The 17,597-nt window shown below is 41.6% G+C and overlaps 1 protein-coding gene across 1 annotated transcript in view; it reads left to right on the top strand.

Annotated features, from left to right (window-relative positions):
- Positions 1 to 17,597, top strand: part of actr5 (actin related protein 5) — a 64,522-nt gene that overhangs the window by 33,793 nt on the left and 13,132 nt on the right. The window contains exons 5-7 of the mRNA XM_072243151.1: positions 2,216 to 2,398; positions 9,754 to 9,879; positions 14,310 to 14,458. Coding sequence (XP_072099252.1) covers positions 2,216 to 2,398; positions 9,754 to 9,879; positions 14,310 to 14,458 — 458 coding nt within the window. The remainder of the gene's footprint in view (positions 1 to 2,215; positions 2,399 to 9,753; positions 9,880 to 14,309; positions 14,459 to 17,597) is intronic.

Raw genomic sequence — 17,597 nt, 5'->3', positions numbered from 1 at the left:
GGCCTCTTGGAGGTTACTTGAACACATTATGGGTTTATTTTTTGTCTTTGTGTTTTTAGTTTTAAAATTTTGTAATTTTTACTTTTGTAATACTCTATTGTTTTAGCTTTTTAAATGTTTTTGAAATTTAGAAGTGTTCTGAAAACTGTTAGCTACTTTGACATCTGTCTGAAACATGGGTTGTGCTTTAACCAGTTGTCTTTTCCAGCTTTTAATGGGCAAAGCTTGTTCAGGCTCCACTCCAAATGGTGGGCCTTGCTGTTATTCTTGGAGCTGATTTTTTCCAGGAAACTTCCATTTAGAGATGTTGCCTGACTTGCTGAGTTCCTCCAGCATTTTGTGTGTGCCGTCCAAGTATGAATATGGTTGCTCAGGACGAGGGGAATAAATAGAAGAGCGTAGAGGAACGTTTTGGCCACTCAGCCCCTCATGCCTGCTTTTCCCCCACATCCCTACACAAATAATCATGGCTGATCTACCCCAGGCCTCGTCTCTTCCTCTGAACATAAGTGATTCTGCAGATGCCTGAAATCCAGAGAAACACTCACAAAATGCTGGAGGAGCTCGGGTCGGGCAGCATCTATGGAGAGGAATAAAGAGTTGAAGTTTCGGGTTGAGACCCTTCATCAAGGTCTCTTCTTTCAGTTTCCTCTAGTCTTTAGTTCCCTGGTCTTTTTTTGCCTGAAACCTCCTTAGGGTGTCCTGAGGTGAAAGGCATTTACAATACAAATTTTGTAGTTCAGCTTGGGGAATGAATATACCCATTAATGGTGAATTGCACTGTGTGCTCATCACTTGCTTGGCTACTTATAATACACAATTAAGGGTTGTGTTTCAAGTTGAGGCAAGTTTTGCTAGGTAACTCTTAAGTAAAATTGAGCCGATATCTGTGACATATGATCAACATTATTGTTTTATTGTGAAAGAAGATAAACTGGCATTTTAAAAGTCACAATGTAATAACAAAAGTTCTTCTGTAGGCGATGCCTTTATGTATTATTTTTGTCGTGATTGAATCGATAGATAGTCATTAGCCCCTGTGTTTACACACAAACGTTAATGAGGTGACTTTCCAGTTGTTCTCAGGAAATCTAGATCAGGACATCACGAGGACAGGTGTTGAGCTGCACCCATCAGCAGTTCCAAACCTTTCGTGTGGTTGGGAAAAGTGCTGGGGTGGGGCAGAAGTAATTGGCTTTTGAAATGTGGAATCCTGTTTTAGATGCACTTCTGCAGTGACTACCAGGTCTTTGGACATTACTGAATAATAATTTAGTGCTAAATTAGTAGTCCCATCTAATAAGTTGATGTATATAATTATATACCATTGTCCTCAAGATGGAAATAAGATACTCCTTGGTTAGTGTTGCTCTGTGTTTAACTGTGACAGATCTGAACTACTAATGAAATCTTTCATTTCTCAATCTTGAACTCATTTACCTTAACAAAAAGAGCAGATCTGTATAAATCTATTGTTCAACACCATACACACAGTTGCCACCTTATTAGTACACTTTAGGAACATGATGTGGTTTTCTGTTGCTATAGCCCATCCACTTCAAGGTTCAGCATGTTGTGCAGTCAGATATGCTCTTCTGCAACCCACTGTTGTAACGTGTGGTTATTTGAATTTCTGTCACCTTCCTGTCAGCTTGAACCAGTCTGACTGTTCTCATCTTGCCCTCTCTTATTAACAAAGTATTTTCGTCCACAGAACTGCTGACTGGATTTTTTTTTTTGTTTGTTTTTCGCACTATTCTTTGTAAACTCTGGAGACTGTTGTATGTGAAAATCCCAGGAGATCATCAGTTTCTGAGATAATCAAACCAACCTGTCTGGCATCAACAGTCATTCCATGGTCAAAGTCACCTAGATCACATTTCTTCCCTTTTCTGATGTTTGGTTTGAACAACAACTGAACCTCTTGACCATATCTGCATGCTTTTTTGCACTGAGTGGCCACTGAGTATATTTGCATTGCAGTTAAAACAGAAGACGATGGAAATAATCAACAGGTCAGTGTGAAGTTCGAGTTTTAAGTCAAAGGCCCTTTGTCTGAACTGGTATCTTTGAAATGAAACATTAACTCCTATTTCTCTTTCCACAGAAGCTACCTGACTATTTCCAACATCAATTTTTATTTCAGATTTCCACCATCTGTAGTATTCTTGTCTCTTATCTTTGTACTGAATTTCTGTTTTACGGTTCCTTTTAGGAGCTTCTCGAAGAAGGTATGATGGACCGATTTAAGCGTGCGCTGTTGGAAATGAACATGGATTCTGCTGAGGAACTGCAGTCATATATTAACAAGCTCAGCCTCGTCATTGAACAGACCAAACAAAAGATCCTGCAGGCAGAGGTGAATGTGGAGGTTGATGTTGTGGACACAAAGCCAGATGTAAGTGTCAGTGGATCTTGAGGTTGTTTTCACTTGAAGCATTACCTACTGCCTGTTGCTGGCCTCGCAGTCCCTGTTAGATATGCGGCTGTCTTTCATTTACATTGTAATGTCAGCGGTGGCAAATTACAAAACCACTATGCAGTGCAGCTGGTCTTTAGCTTAATCATCAGGAAAGGGACTCTGCATTCCTGTATTTTTGAGGAAACTCTTGGTGAGTTGAATTGCTGGTGGTCTGCATAAGACCATAGGTGCAGAATTAGACCATTTGCCCCATCGTGTCTGCTCTGCCATCGAATCATGGTTGATCCTCCCTCCCCTGCTATTCCTCCCCCCCCCCATCCCCCCAGCCCCACTCCCTGGCCTTCTACCGTAACCTTTGATGCCATAGCCAATCAAGAGCCTATCAATCTCCGCATTAAATACACTCATCGACCTGGCCTCTGCAGTTGCCTGTGGTAACAAATTGCACAAATTCACCACCCTCTGGTAAAAGTAATTTCTCTGCATCTCTGTTTAATGGGTACCCTTCTATCCTGAGGCTGTGTCCTCTTGCCCTGGACTCCCCCACCATGGGAAATGTCCTTTCCACATCTACTCTGTCTGGGCCTTTCAACGTTTGAAAGGTTTCAATGAAATCTCTCGTCTTCCTCCTAAATTCCAGTGAGTACAAGCCTGGAGCCATCAAACATTGTTCATATAAGAACCCTTTTGTTCCTAGAATCATCCTTGTGAACCTCCTCTGAATTCTCTCCAATGCCAGCACATCTTTTCTTAGATATGGAGCCCAAAACTGTTCACAGTACTCAAGGTGAGGCCTCACCAGTGCCTTATAAAGCCTCAGCATCACATCCCTGCTCTTATATTCTGGACCTCTTTTTAAAAAAAAAAAATGCTAATATTGCATTTGCCTTCCTTACCACTGCCTCAACCTGCAGGTTAACCTTTAGGGTATCTGCACAAGGTCTCCCAGTCCCTTTGCATCTCAGATTTTTAGATTTTCTGTTTAGAAAATAGTCTGTATATTTATTTTTTCTACCAAAGTGCACAACCGTGCATTTTCCAAATTGCATTTCATTTGCCACTTTCTTGCCCATTCTTTTAATCTGTTAAGACCTTCCTCAACCCTACCTGCCTCTCCACCAATCCTCATATCTTCTGCAAACTCGGAAATACAGCCATCTATTTCATCTTTAAATAATTGATATACAGCATAAAAAGAAGTGGTCCCAAAACGACCCCTGCAGAACACCACTAGTCACTGGCAGCCAACTAGAAAAGGATCCTTTTATTCTCACTCGCTGCCTCCTACCAATCAGCCAGTTCTCTAACCATGCCAGTAAATTTCCTGTAATACCATGGGCTCTTAAGTTGGTAAGCAGCCTCTGTGGCACCTTGTCAAATATTCAACATTCATTGCATCCCCTTTATCTATCCTACTTATAATCTCCTCAAAGAATTCCAACAGGTTCGTAGGCAAGATTTTCCCTTAATGAAACCATGCTAACTTTATCCTATCTTGTCCTATGTCACAAAGTACTCCATAACCTCATCTTTAACAATGGACTCCAACATCTTCTCAACCACTGAGGTCAGGATAACTGATCTATAATTCCCTTTCTGCTGCCTCCCTCCTTTCTTAAAAAGTGGAGTGACTTGCAATTTTCCAGTCCACTGACACCATGCCAGAGTACATGATTCTTGAAAAATCATTACTAATACCTCCATAATCTCTACCACTACCTCTTTCAGAACCCAGCTAGCATGACCCAGCCTTAACCTCAAGATTATAAATGATTGCTCTGGAAATGAGTTCTGTTTATTTTCTTTTTGCATGTTTATTTTGGAGAAGGTCAAGAGGAGGTTCACAAGAAATATCCCGGGAATGAAAGGGTTAATATATGAGGAGCATTTGATGGCTCTGGGCCTGTACTCACTGGAGTTTAGAAGATGTCATTGAAACCTATCGAATATTGAAAACTCTTTAAGTGGATGTGGAGAGGATTTTTTTTTTTAATCGTGGTGAGTCCGGAACCAGAAACCACAGTCTCAGGATACAAGGACATCCCTTGAGAAAAAAGATGAGGAATTTCTTTAGCCAGAGTGTGGTGAATCTATGGAATTCACTGCCATAGACAGCTTTGGAGGCGAAGTCATTGGCTATATGTAAAGCAGAGGTTGATGGACTCTTGATTAGTAAGGGCTTCTAAGGTTATGAGAAGCAGGCAAGAGAATGGGGTTGAGACAGATAATAAATCAGCCATGATGGAATAGTCACTCGCAGTAGCCTCCAACTTAAGGTATCAGGCTCTGGGTAGTACAGGTTGAGTACCCCTTATCAGAAATGCCTGAGGCCAGAAGTGTTTCAGAGTTATGATATGTAAAGGGATAGCTTGGGGTCACTTTCATTTCCAACTGTAAATTTGTGTGTTCCTGGTAAGCAGTCTTTGTCTTGTACTTGTTCATCACGCATGTGCACTGATGCAGCCATTCAGCATGTTAGATTTTCATCTAGATTCACAATATTAATACTCAATCACCACAGATCTTCAAAAAATTTAATGCGATACCTTTTCTTAAATTTCTGCAACCAGCCTACTAAATGTTCACAATTGCCGTCAATTTTCAGTTTGTTGGGATACAGGTGTCCCCTGCTTTTAGAACGTTTGCTTTACGAAACCTCACTGTTACGAAAGACCTACATTAGTACCCTGTTTTGGCTTTCAGAAGGTGTTTTCACTGTTACGAAGAAAGGCAGCGCGCGATAAAAAATCAGCGCGCGCCCGAGCAGCTGCTCTCCCCCGGATTCAGAAAGGCATTGCTTTAACATGTTACATTGAGCAGCCATTAGCAAGATGAGTTCTAAGGTGTCGGAAAAGCCTGAAAGAGTAAGGGTGTTACACTTAGCGTAAAACTAGACATAATTAAGCGTTTCGATCGTAGTGAACGAAGCAAGGGCAAAGTGAGTTTGGTTTGTGGAAGTTGACGAAGATGACGTTGAAGAGGTTTTGGCATCCCATGACCAAGAACTGATAAATGAAGAGCTGATGCAATTGGAAGAGGAAAGGATAATAATCGAAACCAAATGCAACCGAATGCAGAAAGTGAAGCAACTGCGTGAGATTTTTGCTGCAATGATAAAGTACGACTTTAATTTTGAAAGGGTATGTAGGTTTAGGGGATATTTGCAGGGTGGTTTGAGTGCTTACGAACAACTGTATGATAGAAAAACGGGCGAGGCTCAGCAGTCAAGCAAGCCTTCCACATCAGCCACAGCAGACGATGAACCTCAACCTTCGACATCGAGGCGGGCAGTCATAGGAGAAGATGAGCTGCCTGCCCTGATCGACAATGAGATGACACCCCTGTGTCCCACCACCCCAACACCCGGACCCCGGACAGATACTGTACCGATTCGTGAAGAACGCAGTGGTAGCCGGGAGGCACACAGCACACCTTTAAGAAAAAAGCCGAAATAAACATGCTAATTAATTAGGTGCCGCCGAGCACGTAATTGTCGGCCCAGATCAGAGGCAATGCGATCGGCAATCGCCTCTGATCTGTGCCGACACTTATGTGCCGGGCAGCACCTAATTGATTAGCGTGTTTATTTTGGCTTTTTTCTTAAAGATGTGCTGGGTGCCTCCCGGCTACCGCTGCATTCTTCGTGGCAATGTATCGGGTCGGCGGCCCGGAGGGTGGGGGCCACTGCACCACCCAGCCTGCGACGACTCAGTCTAACACACCATCATCAGTGTGCTCGGCGCTGTTTTCCCAATTCCGGTAAGTGATACTACACCGTACATACATTATTTCTACTTTATATAGTCTGTGTATTTTTACGTGTTATTTGGTAGATTTGGCAGCTTCATAGCTTAAAGGTTACTGGAGAGCGCGTTTATGCCGAGAGCGCTTGCGTGAGATTTTCGCTATGGAGATCTGTGCAGGCAATCATTGTAGAGAAGTATTTCTACTTTATATAGGCTGTGTATTTCTCATATCATTCCTGCTTTTACTATATGTTACTGTTATTTTGGGTTTTATGTGTTATTTGGCATGATTTGGTAGGTTATTTTTGGGTCTGTGAACGCTCACAAAATTTTCCCATATAAATAAATGGTAATTGCTTCTTCACTTTATGACATTTCGGCTTATGAACCGTTTCATAGGAACACTCTACCTTCGGATGGCGGGGGAAACCTGTAGATCTTATTTCATGATCAGCATACCATTAAGCGGCATATGTTCACTCCACTGACAACTCCACTCTTTCAATACAAATATGAGATCTTCATTTTTCACTTTATGCAGTGTTTTTCTAATGTTCATTAACTTCTGCTCATTACCTATGTGAGGTCACTTCTCAGAACTGTTAATGTTGCATGAGAACCTTCTCAGTGCCTTGTGGAATTTTCCATTCATATTTCAAGGGTTTTTGAATTTTGGATTTCAATCTCTAATGTTTGTCCTTGGATGATTTTGGGCCTTGCTGTGTCAGCTGAGTCCTTTATCCATATCGGAAAGATTTGGTGTTACCATATGCACCCCCTTGATCACTATTTAGCATTTAATCCTCAACCAGATTGACAGCGTACTTCAGATCGTACTTGGAGCAATTGTCCAGTGTAGAAATGCTGTGAGTTTGAGTTACATTTGGATGAGCTATAGTTAAATTTATAACCAAGTAGACCTTTTATGTATGGCTTTAAATTCATCTGCAGTGTTGAGTTCATGGCTAAAGAAGGTTTTTCTAGATTCCTTATTGAATTTGGTATGACTTGTCACGCACAGTGGTTTAACTGGTAAAGGTGCTGCTGCACCGTGCAGAGAATTGATTTCAAACTTGATCTCGGGTGCTGTCTGTGTGGGTTTTGCATGTTCTCCCTGTGAGAATAGAATAGAACTTTAATGTTATTGTTCAAGACAATGAGATTACGATGCTACTTCAGTCTGTGCAAAATATTTACGATGCATGCAGTACAGATTTTTCAAAAAATAGTCCCATATTTACATGTAACAAATGACTTCAATCTCCAGATGGCAGGAGATTGAACAGACAGTGTCCAGGATAAGATGGATCTTTACTAATGTTATGAGTGCGCTGTAGGCATCGAAAGTTGCAGATTATTTCCCACTCTGGTAGTTGAGTCCCAATGATGTGCTGAGCTGACCTAATCAAAGTGTTTTCTGATCTGTCTTGCTGCAGCTAGAACACCATGCTGTCATTATATATGTTGGTATGCTTTCTATGGCCAGCAACTTTTAGGGCAGATTACCTCTCCTTAAGCACCTCGGGTAGTATAATTGCTGTTGTGCCTTCATTACTATTGAGGTTGTGTTGACAGACCAAGAGAGCTTCTCAGTGATATGTCCAAAAACTTGTGAGACCCTTTCCACTACCTCAGCAATAATGAATAGTGGGGCTTGTTCAGGACCTCTTGCCTACTGCTTGAATTTCCTCCAGGTGCTCCGGTACTCTCCCACATGCCAAATACTTGCAGATTGGTAGGTTAATTAACCCCTCGTGTGTCTTGGAATAGTGACATCTAGGGCAGGGATTCGCAACCTTTTTTATGCCGAGGGGTTCGCCCCTGATCTAGGGGGAAATTGATGTGTGTGCAGGGAGAATAAAATGGGGTTAGTGTAAAAAGATTGTCAGTGGTTGACATGGACTTGATGAGCCAAAGAGACTTTCTTTGCTGCATCTCTCTAACTCTATGTCTATACACATAGCGGCCACTTTATTAGGTACCTCCTGTGGCCAATTACTATACGTTTATGGTCTTCCGCTGCCGTAGCCCATCCACTTCAAGGTTCGATGTGTTGTACGTTCAGAGATGCTCTTCATACCACTGTTGTAACACCATGATTATTTGAGTTACTGTTGCCTTCGTGTCATCTTGAAATAGTCTGGCCATTCTCCACTGACATCTCTCTTTAACAAAATGTTTTTACCCACAGAACTACTGATCACTAGCTGTTTTCTTTTTTGTTTTGGCACCATTCTTTGTAAACTGTAGAGAGTGTTGTGCGGGAAATTCCCAGGAGATCAGCAGTTTCTGAGATACTCAAACCAGCACGTCTGGCAGGAACAGTCATTCCATGGTCAAGGTGACTTTGATCACATTTCGTCCCCATTCTGATGCTTGGTCTGGATAACAATTGAACCTTTTGATCTTGTCTGCATGCTTTTATCCATAGAGTTGCTGCTGCGTGATTGGCTGATTAGATTAATGAACTGGTGTACAAGTGTCACACACTACACACTGGAAGAAATCAGCAGGCCAGGCAGCATCTATGGAAAAGAGTGTAGTTGACTTTTCAGTCCAAGACCCTTCAGGACTGAAGAAAAAAAGATGAGGAGTGATGGAGAGAGGAGAGAGAAACACAAGGTGGTAGGTGAAACCAGGAGGGGTGAAGTAAAGAGCTGGGAAGTTGATTGGTGAAAGAGATACAGACAGGGCTGGAGAAGGGGGAATCTGATAGGAGAGGACAGAAGACCATGGAAGAAAGAAAAGGGGGAGGAGCACCAGAGGAAGGTGATGGGCAGGCAAGGAGATAAGGTGAGAGAGGGAAATGGGCATAGGGAATGGTGAGGGGGTGGGGAGCATACCGCGTTTGAGAAATCGATGTTCATGCCATCAGATTGAAGGCTACCCAAGCAGAATATAAGGTGTTGTTCCTCCAACCTGAGTGGCCTCATTGTGACAGTAGAAGAGTCCATGGATGGACATATGGAATGGGAAGTGGAATTAAAATGGGTGGCCACTGGGAGATGCTGTTTTTTCTGGTGAACAGGGCGTAGGTGCTGAGTATATATGTAGCTAATTTTTTATTTTAATCAGAAATGGTGACAGGTTGTCTAGGTTAAAAACTCTATCAATCCTTTTTCATTTTGTTGTAGACCCCCTGCTGAGTTACTCTTTTGACTCTCCTTTAGAGGGGAAAAAAGTACGAGTCTGTTTTATCTTTCCTTATGGTATACCTCATAGTTATCCTTTTTTTTCACCTTGTGCAGTGCCTCTCTTTTTGTGGCGATCGAGTCTGTTTACCATATAGCAAATGTGGTTTATCTAGGTCCAGAATACCATGCACAAGTTTACTGTGCCAAGTTAGCTGATTCAATGCACAATACCAGATGTGAATGAATTCTGTATGATCAACGAATCCTCCACTGTACTAATACCTCTATTGCTTCATTTAAGCACTCTCCTTTCTAACCCACATGCTCATGTAATGCTTGGTAAGAAGGTGGTTTGGGCCTTGATCTTGTAGATGTGCTTGGTCATGACCAAATTAATGAAGATGGGAAAGCTTTATATTCTACTTCCATGTTGTTAAAAATGTGCTTTCAGGTTTCTGACCTGGACCAGGTTTTGAACTGTGACCAGACAATGGAGGACTTGGAAGGAGTAAATGACCTGGACCAGCTTTTCCCTGAATATCAGAATGATTTTGGAAAACAAACCAATGTAGTTCAGGTATGATTTCGATGACTACTTGCTAGGCACAAGGCCCACAGCTGTACAGAGATACTTTGTGTTTCATTCCTCAAACGAAATCCAGAGCATTGGCACTCTTACATGAAAATGAAAATCAGATGTTGAGAAACTTATTTTTGTGCCAGAATTAAAAATATATGTTCATGAATTAGGCAAGTTACACTTCGAGCAGTGGATACCTGGTTATTGGTTATGCTTGATCTGGTGATATTTACTCAGAGATTTATTGCCTTGTTGCTGGGTATGTTCTAATTTGTTATGTTGTTCTGAGCATTGTGAGTATGCTGTGTTGGCTCTGAATATGTGCCCACACTTGCAGGCTGCCCTCAGTGTAATCCTCGGGTGTGTTGCTTGTTAACGCAAACGACTCATTTCACTGTTTCCATGTACATGTGATAAATAAATCTAAATCTGAGTTCTTTGGAAGTCAGGGATGAGGTGTGAATGTTGTAATTAAATAGCCATTTTAGTAGGTGTTCAGAACAATGAAAAATGACTGTCTACATAGAAAAGGGAAAAAAGGTTGTCTTCATATCAAATACTAGCGCGTCAGAGAGATAAAGCACATTCCAGTGATAAAATGTGACCTATGAAACAGTTAGATTTAGTGGTGTGACAGGCTGCAGAGAAACTTCTAGAAGAATATAGAATCAGCTATACAATTACTGAAATTTCACTGAACAATTATACACATATGGATGATTATATAAAAATAATCAAGCATAGGAAAGTTAAACTACAAGAAAAATACTAATTTTGCACTCTATTCCAACAGTTACTACTTGTAATCTCATTGATAGTTCAAAGTACATTTATTATCAAAGTATGTATACATTATACAACCTTCAGCCTTGAGGTTGATCTTCTTACAGCCACAAAATAAAGAAGCCCCAAAAGACTCATTTATATAAAAAAAAGACTGTCAAACATCCAATGCGCAGATGAGATAACACCCTTGAATTGACTGTGCAGTTGGCTTGTTTTGTTTTGGTGTTTAGTTCTGATGTGCAGCAGTTAAGAACTAAGAAAATTGTACGAATTATTGGCCCATCAAACCTGTCTGACATTTTGTATGATCATGACTTAACTGCTTGCACGTTATTACTTCTGTGTCAGTTCTCAATTCCTGATGTTCCAGAAAGGTATCTGTTCTTCTTTAAATACCCCCAGTGAGTTAGCCTCAACTCATAGGATAGTAGCTTGTCCATGAATGGCTAGTTCACCATATCCAGAACAGTATTTAATGGCATGCTCTTGAAAGGGGATAAATTCTAAACCAATCTGAAACACAGCAATCTGTAAGTCCTTTCAGTTTATTGAAACATTTGCTAGCTAGAACATAATTAATTCAATTTCTCTGGGTTGTTCCACATTATCCCTCTAAAGTTTTCCTTCCAATAAGAAGTGGATAATTAGTGAAAATTCTTCATTGACTTCAGGGCAAAAAGTGCTATACCTTACCTTTGTGCCTCAATTTCGTTCGTTAGTGAAGGTTAGATGCAGCGATTAGACTGTACCTCCAAAATTGTGTTACGGGAAATTAAATCTTTTTTTTGTGATCATATCTTTCAGGTCACTAACCAGACATTCCCACAAAACAAATGGTCAAAACAATTGCATTTTGACGTGGTTGAGTGACTGACTCAGCTACTGCTGCTGCTGTGGGTGGAGTGAGTCTAAACAAATGACTCTTATTGTATGGAGCTCAAGTTATAGGTTGGAATAGCAGGAGGATATGTTTGCCATTTTTGTACACCTCAGGATGATATTAGAATTAGAATCAGAATCAGGTTTACTATCACCGGCATGTGATGTGAAATTTGTTAACTTAGCAGCAGCAGTTTAATGCAATACATAATATAGAAAAATAAAATAAAAATGATAAATAAGTAAATCAATTACAGTATATGTATATTGAATAGATTTAAAAAGTGCAAAAAACAAAAATGCTATATATTAAAAAAAGTGAGATAGGGTCCAAGGCTTCAATGTCCATTGAGGAATTGGATGTCAGAGGGGAAGAAGCTGTTCCTGAATCGCTGAGTGTGTGCCTTCAGGCTTCTGTACCTCCTGCCTGATGGTAACAGTGAGAAAAGGGCATGCCCTGGGTGTTGGAGGTCCTTAGTAATGGACACTGCCTCAATAGGTCAAGGGCAGACGCAATCTCAATGGCTCTCCACGCGGCTTTAGACCACCCAGACAACACAAACACCTATGTCAGGATGCTGTTCATTGACTATAGCTCAGCATTTAATACCATTATGCAATTGTGAATATTTTTGTTATGTAAACAGGAAAACCTGCCAGATGAAGCTGCACCTATGAAGAAAAGAAACCGAATAAATATATTTTAATTAGTGACTTTTCAGTCATCCTGAACGGTGTTTGCCTCCATGGATGCTGCTTGACCCACTGAGTCCAAGATTTTGTGCTGTTATTTCAGATTTCCAGAATTTGCAGTTCCTTACTCATGATTTCTACACCTTGGGTGTGACAGCCACATTGCAAATATTTTACATATACAGTGCATTTATGCAGTTTTGGTTCTCTCTTTAGAATATAGAACAGTTCAGCGCAGGAACAGACCCCTCAACCCACAATGTTGTGCTGAACCAATTAAATTAGTAATCAAATTGCTAACTAGGCTAGTCCTTCTGCTGACATATTGTCCATATTATTCTTTTCTGCTCATATTCATGTGTCTATCTAAATGTCTCTTAAAAGTCCTAAATGTTTCTGTTTCTGCCTCTGCCACCATCCCAGGCAGAGCATTTCAGGCCCCCTTCATTCTCTTGCCCCTTACATCCCCTTTGAAATTACCCCCTCTAACCTTAAATGCATGCCCTCTGGTATTAGACATTTCAACCCTTAAAAATATTATCTGCTTGCTTTATCTATGCCTCTCATGATCTTATAAACCTCCATCAGAATGCCCTTCAGATTCTGCTGCTCCATAGAAAAACAACCCTAGTTTGTCCAGTCTCTCACTATAGTACAGGCAACAACTTGGTAAACCACTTCTGCACCCTCTCCAAAGCCTCAACATCCTTCTTATAATGGAGTGATCAGAGCTGTATACAATACTCCAGTTGCAGCCTAACTAGAGTTTTATAAGGATGCAACGTAGCTTCTTGACTTTTGAACTCAATGCCTCAACCTTCCTGCTGCTGCTTGTAAGGAGTTTGTACGTTCTCCCCGTGACCATGTGGGTTTCCTCCAGGTGCTCCAGTTTCCTCCCAAATTCCAAAGACGTATCGGTAGGTTAATTGGTCATTGTAAATTGTCCCATGATTAGGCTAGGATTAAACTAGGTGGGTGGCATGGCTTAAGGGGGCAGAAGGGCCTGTTCCACGCTGTATGCCAATAAAAAATATGACATAATGAAGGTAAGCTTGCCGCATGCCGCATTAACCACCCTATCATCCTGTGTAGCCACTTTCATGGAGCTATGAACTTGGACCCCAAGGTTCCTCTATTAATCAACACACTTAAGGATCTTGCCCTTAACAGTGTATTGTCTTTTTACATATGACCTACCAAGGTGTAACATTTCATATTTGGTCACAAAATATAGGCAAGTGATTATTTCATTTGTGCCTATCCCTTCATTTATTTGGATTGAAATTGCTTGAGATTAAAATACTTTACATGTCTAAAAATTGGGGGGAGGGGAGAAGAAAAACGAGCTGCTGAAGGAACTCTGGAGCCAGGCAACCTTTTTAGCGGGAAATGGACAGTCAACATTTCAAGTTTCAAGCCAAAGTCAAAAAACAAAGTAAATTTATTAACAAAATATGCATATGTTACTGTAAAATACCTTGAGATTCATTTTCTCCCTGGCATTTACAAGAAAATAAATGCAATAGAATTTATGAAAAACTATATAAAATCAGACTGACAACCAAGTGCAAAAAAAAGACAAATCATGCAAATAAAACAAAGAATACTGAGAACATGAGTTATACCATCCTTGAAAATGAGTCTGTAGGTTCAGAGTTGAAGTGGAAATTATCCACACCGGTTCAGGAGGCTGAACTGACTCCACAACCTGTTAACCCTGGCTTCCCAACCTTTTTCATGCCAAGCAAGGGGTCTGTGAACCCCAGGATGGGAACATATGGTCTGGATAGTGGTATCAAAGCCCTAAGTGTTGATATATATTTCCCCTTACAGAAATTGCCTGATTCAGTAAGTTCCTCCAGCATCTTTTTTTTTCGCTCTAGATTCCAGCACCTGCAGTTTCTTGTGTTGCCTGTCTCGAAGTTGTCATAACCACCTTGGGTGATTGCATTAGTGTGTCATGCAAATATGTTTTGTAACAGTGTATAATCTCAACTAGTGAATTCACTGAGTCCACTGTGCTCAATAGTTCAATGATAATCATAACCAACTTCTACCTTTCCATCTAGCCAGTTGGACAGATGTTCAACTTAGCAGAATACCATCAACTGCATCTGGGCAGTGAGCGAATCAGAGTTCCTGAAATTCTTTTCCAACCTTCCTTGATAGGAGAGGAGCAGTCTGGGATAGCAGAAACTTTACAGTACGTTCTGGATAGGTATGTCCTTCAGGATCTATTGAACTGTTAAACACTACAAGAACATAATAGAAATGTGATCGTGTTTGGCACTAGTTCTGTTTAAATTCACCCTGTGGTAAATACCATAAGCTGTGTGTGCATCATTATCTCTGTGATATCTTTGTGCTGCTGAGTGAGATGTTATGACAAGGCCTGCAGCAGGGTTTCTCTGTGTAATGGCAAGATACGGGTTTTGTCACCATTTATCCACATTGATCTGTCACCTTGCTTTGAAATCAAGGTTTATTCTTGTGCCCTTCATTTTAACCCATTTTCTGTCCAGGACAACATTTAGAGCTTTCATTTACATAGTAACAAAAGGGACTGCAGGAGCTGTAATCTGGAGCGAGAGGCAAACTGACATGGCGCGTCAAGCAGCATTTGTAAAGACAGAAGGATAGTCAATATTTTGGGTTGAGACCCTGCATCAGGAGGGTATCCTGATGAATCTCTGCCTGAAATGTAGACTGCTTATTCCTCTTCATAGATGCTGCTGGAGTTCCCCCGGCATTTTGTGTGTGTTCTAGATTACCAGCATCTGAAGAATCTCTTACAAGATGGCGTCCTTACAAGAGTCTGGTTGGTAGGAAGTGTATTCATGATAGCTGGCGGATCAACTGTAACCTTCTATGTTTCCACTTACCATCTTCCAGCTTCTATCTCCACCCCTACCCACCTCTTCTCCCTCCTGGCTCCATCTACTCTTTTGTTTTTTTGTTTGCTGTCCACTTATCTGTCACTACCTGTCACCCACCAGTTGCTGTCTCCCAATTCCAGAGCCTCCCTTACGTCAACATCTCCATCCACCTAATACTTCCAGCCACTGCCTCGTCCCTCCCTCCCACTTCTGTACACCACCTATAATCCACCTATTTAACACTAGCCTACTTATAAGACAGTTTCCAATGCCCAATTAATTTACTAACTGACATGTCTTTGGAATGTGGGAGGAACCCAGAGCACCCAGAGGGAACCCACACGGTCGTGAGGAGAATATACAAGCTTCTTACAGACAGTGGCGGAAGGGAACCTGGGTTGTTGACACTACAATAGCGCTATGCTACCAAGCCATCCGTAAATAAATACTGAAGCAGCCTCTCTTTATTTTTATTTAGAGATACATCATGGTAACAGGTTCTTCCAGGCCAACGAGCCCACACCACTTAATTACACCCGTGTGATCAATTTAACCTACTAACCTGTACTTTAGAATGTGGGGGGGGGGGGGGGGGGGTGCGGGAATGGAAGCCAATTGCCAGAGTTAGAGAGGCACAGACATCTGAAGTTTTTGGGGCTGAATGAGAGTGGAGTTAAAAATAGAGGCGGCCATGGAGGTATTTGTAAGTGAAGAAAAATATTTTCATATCAAGGTCTTATCAAGATCAGCAGAGACAGGTGATGTGTAAGTTGGATGGTGAGACATAGGACACAAAGACATGATTATCTTTCTTCCTACCCATCTACTGTCTTTCTAAAGGACAAAGATTGGGTCTGCGAACATAGGGAAATGGGGAAGATGGAATGTGTTGATGGACAGGAAACAGGAAAATGTATTCCTCAAATTATCACAAGCAGCCAGTGTGTACTATCTACACTTAGTGACCACTTTGTTGGGTACAACTGTACACCTTGGTAATGCAAATATCTAATAAGACAATCACGTAGCAGCAACTCCATGCATAAAGGCACGCAGACATTGTCAAGTGGTTCAGTTGTTCAGACCAAGTATCAGAATAGGGAAGAAATGTGATCTAAGTGATTGTTGCGGTCAGACAGAGCGGCCAGCTTTGACTCAACGGGCTTGGGCAAGAACAGGTGGAGATTCTAAGTAAGAAAGTTTCTAGTAAGCTTTTTTTGTGAGTACATAGCTTATGTGCTGAGAATGGATGCGGAGGTAGTGGAATGTTCCCTGTGTGATATGTGGCAAATCTGGAGGACCTACAGTCGTCTCCCTGATAACTACATCTGCACGAAATGCATCAAGCTGCAGCTCTTTAGAGACCTAGTCAGGGAACTGGAGCTGCAGCTGGATGACCTTCAGCTCATATAGGAGAATGAAGAGGTGATAGCAGGAGCTACAGGGAGGTCGTCACCCCTAGTTACAGAGGGTAGGTACTTGGGTGACTGTCAGGAGAGGGAAAGGGAATAGGCAGCCAGTGCAGAGTACCCTTTTGGCTGTTCCCATCAATAGTAAGTATACTGCTTTAGATACTATTGGGGGGGAGGGGGGCAGTTTGAGGGGAACCTACCAGAAGGAAGGTGCAGCAGCCTGGTTTTTGGCATGGAATCTGTCTCCGTGGCTCAGCAGGGAAGGGGGGAGATGAGTGCTGTAGGGATAGGGGATTTTGTAATTAGAGAGCAGAAAGCAGATTCTGTGGAAGTGAAAGAGACACCAGGGTAGTATGTTGCCTCCCAGGTACCAGTGTCAGAGATGTTTTGGATAGGGTCCACACCATTCTAAAGGGGGAAGGGCGAACAGCCAGAAATCATGGTACCAACGACACAGGTAGGAAAAGGGAGGAGGTGCTGAAGAGAGATCTAGAGAGTTAGAGAGAAAGCTGAAAAGCAAGACCTCCAGGGTAGTATTCTCTGGATTGCTGCCTATGCCACATGCCAGTGGGGGTAAGAGAATGATTTGGCAGGTGAATGTGTGGCTGGGGAATTGGTGCAAGGGGCAGGCTTTCAGATTTCTGGCTCATTGGGATTTCTTGGGAAAGTATGACCTGTACAAAAAGGACAGGTTACATCTGAACCCGAGGGGGACCAATCATCTTGTTACAGCTGCTGGGGAGGTTTTAAATTAATTTGGTAGCGGAGTCGGAACAGAAATGATAAGGCTGAGGATGGGGCAGTTGGTGTACAACTAGATGCAGTGTAATGTATAGTGAGACGATATGAGGAAGAACAGGTAGATAACAAGGTAAAATTGCGGTCAGTTGGATGAATTGAAGTGCAACAGTGGTCCAAGATCAAAAAAAAAAAAGGTCATGAAAACAGGACTAAAAATGTTATATTTGAATACACACAGTATACTGAATAAGGTAGATAATCTTTGGTGCAGTTAGAGATTGGCAGGTATAATGTGGGCATCTGTGTCCTAGTTGAAAGAAGATCATAT

Source organism: Mobula birostris, chromosome 2 (genome assembly GCF_030028105.1).
Source record: "Mobula birostris isolate sMobBir1 chromosome 2, sMobBir1.hap1, whole genome shotgun sequence".
In the NCBI taxonomy this organism is placed as follows: domain Eukaryota; kingdom Metazoa; phylum Chordata; class Chondrichthyes; order Myliobatiformes; family Myliobatidae; genus Mobula; species Mobula birostris.
This window is presented reverse-complemented; position numbering and strand designations above follow the sequence as displayed.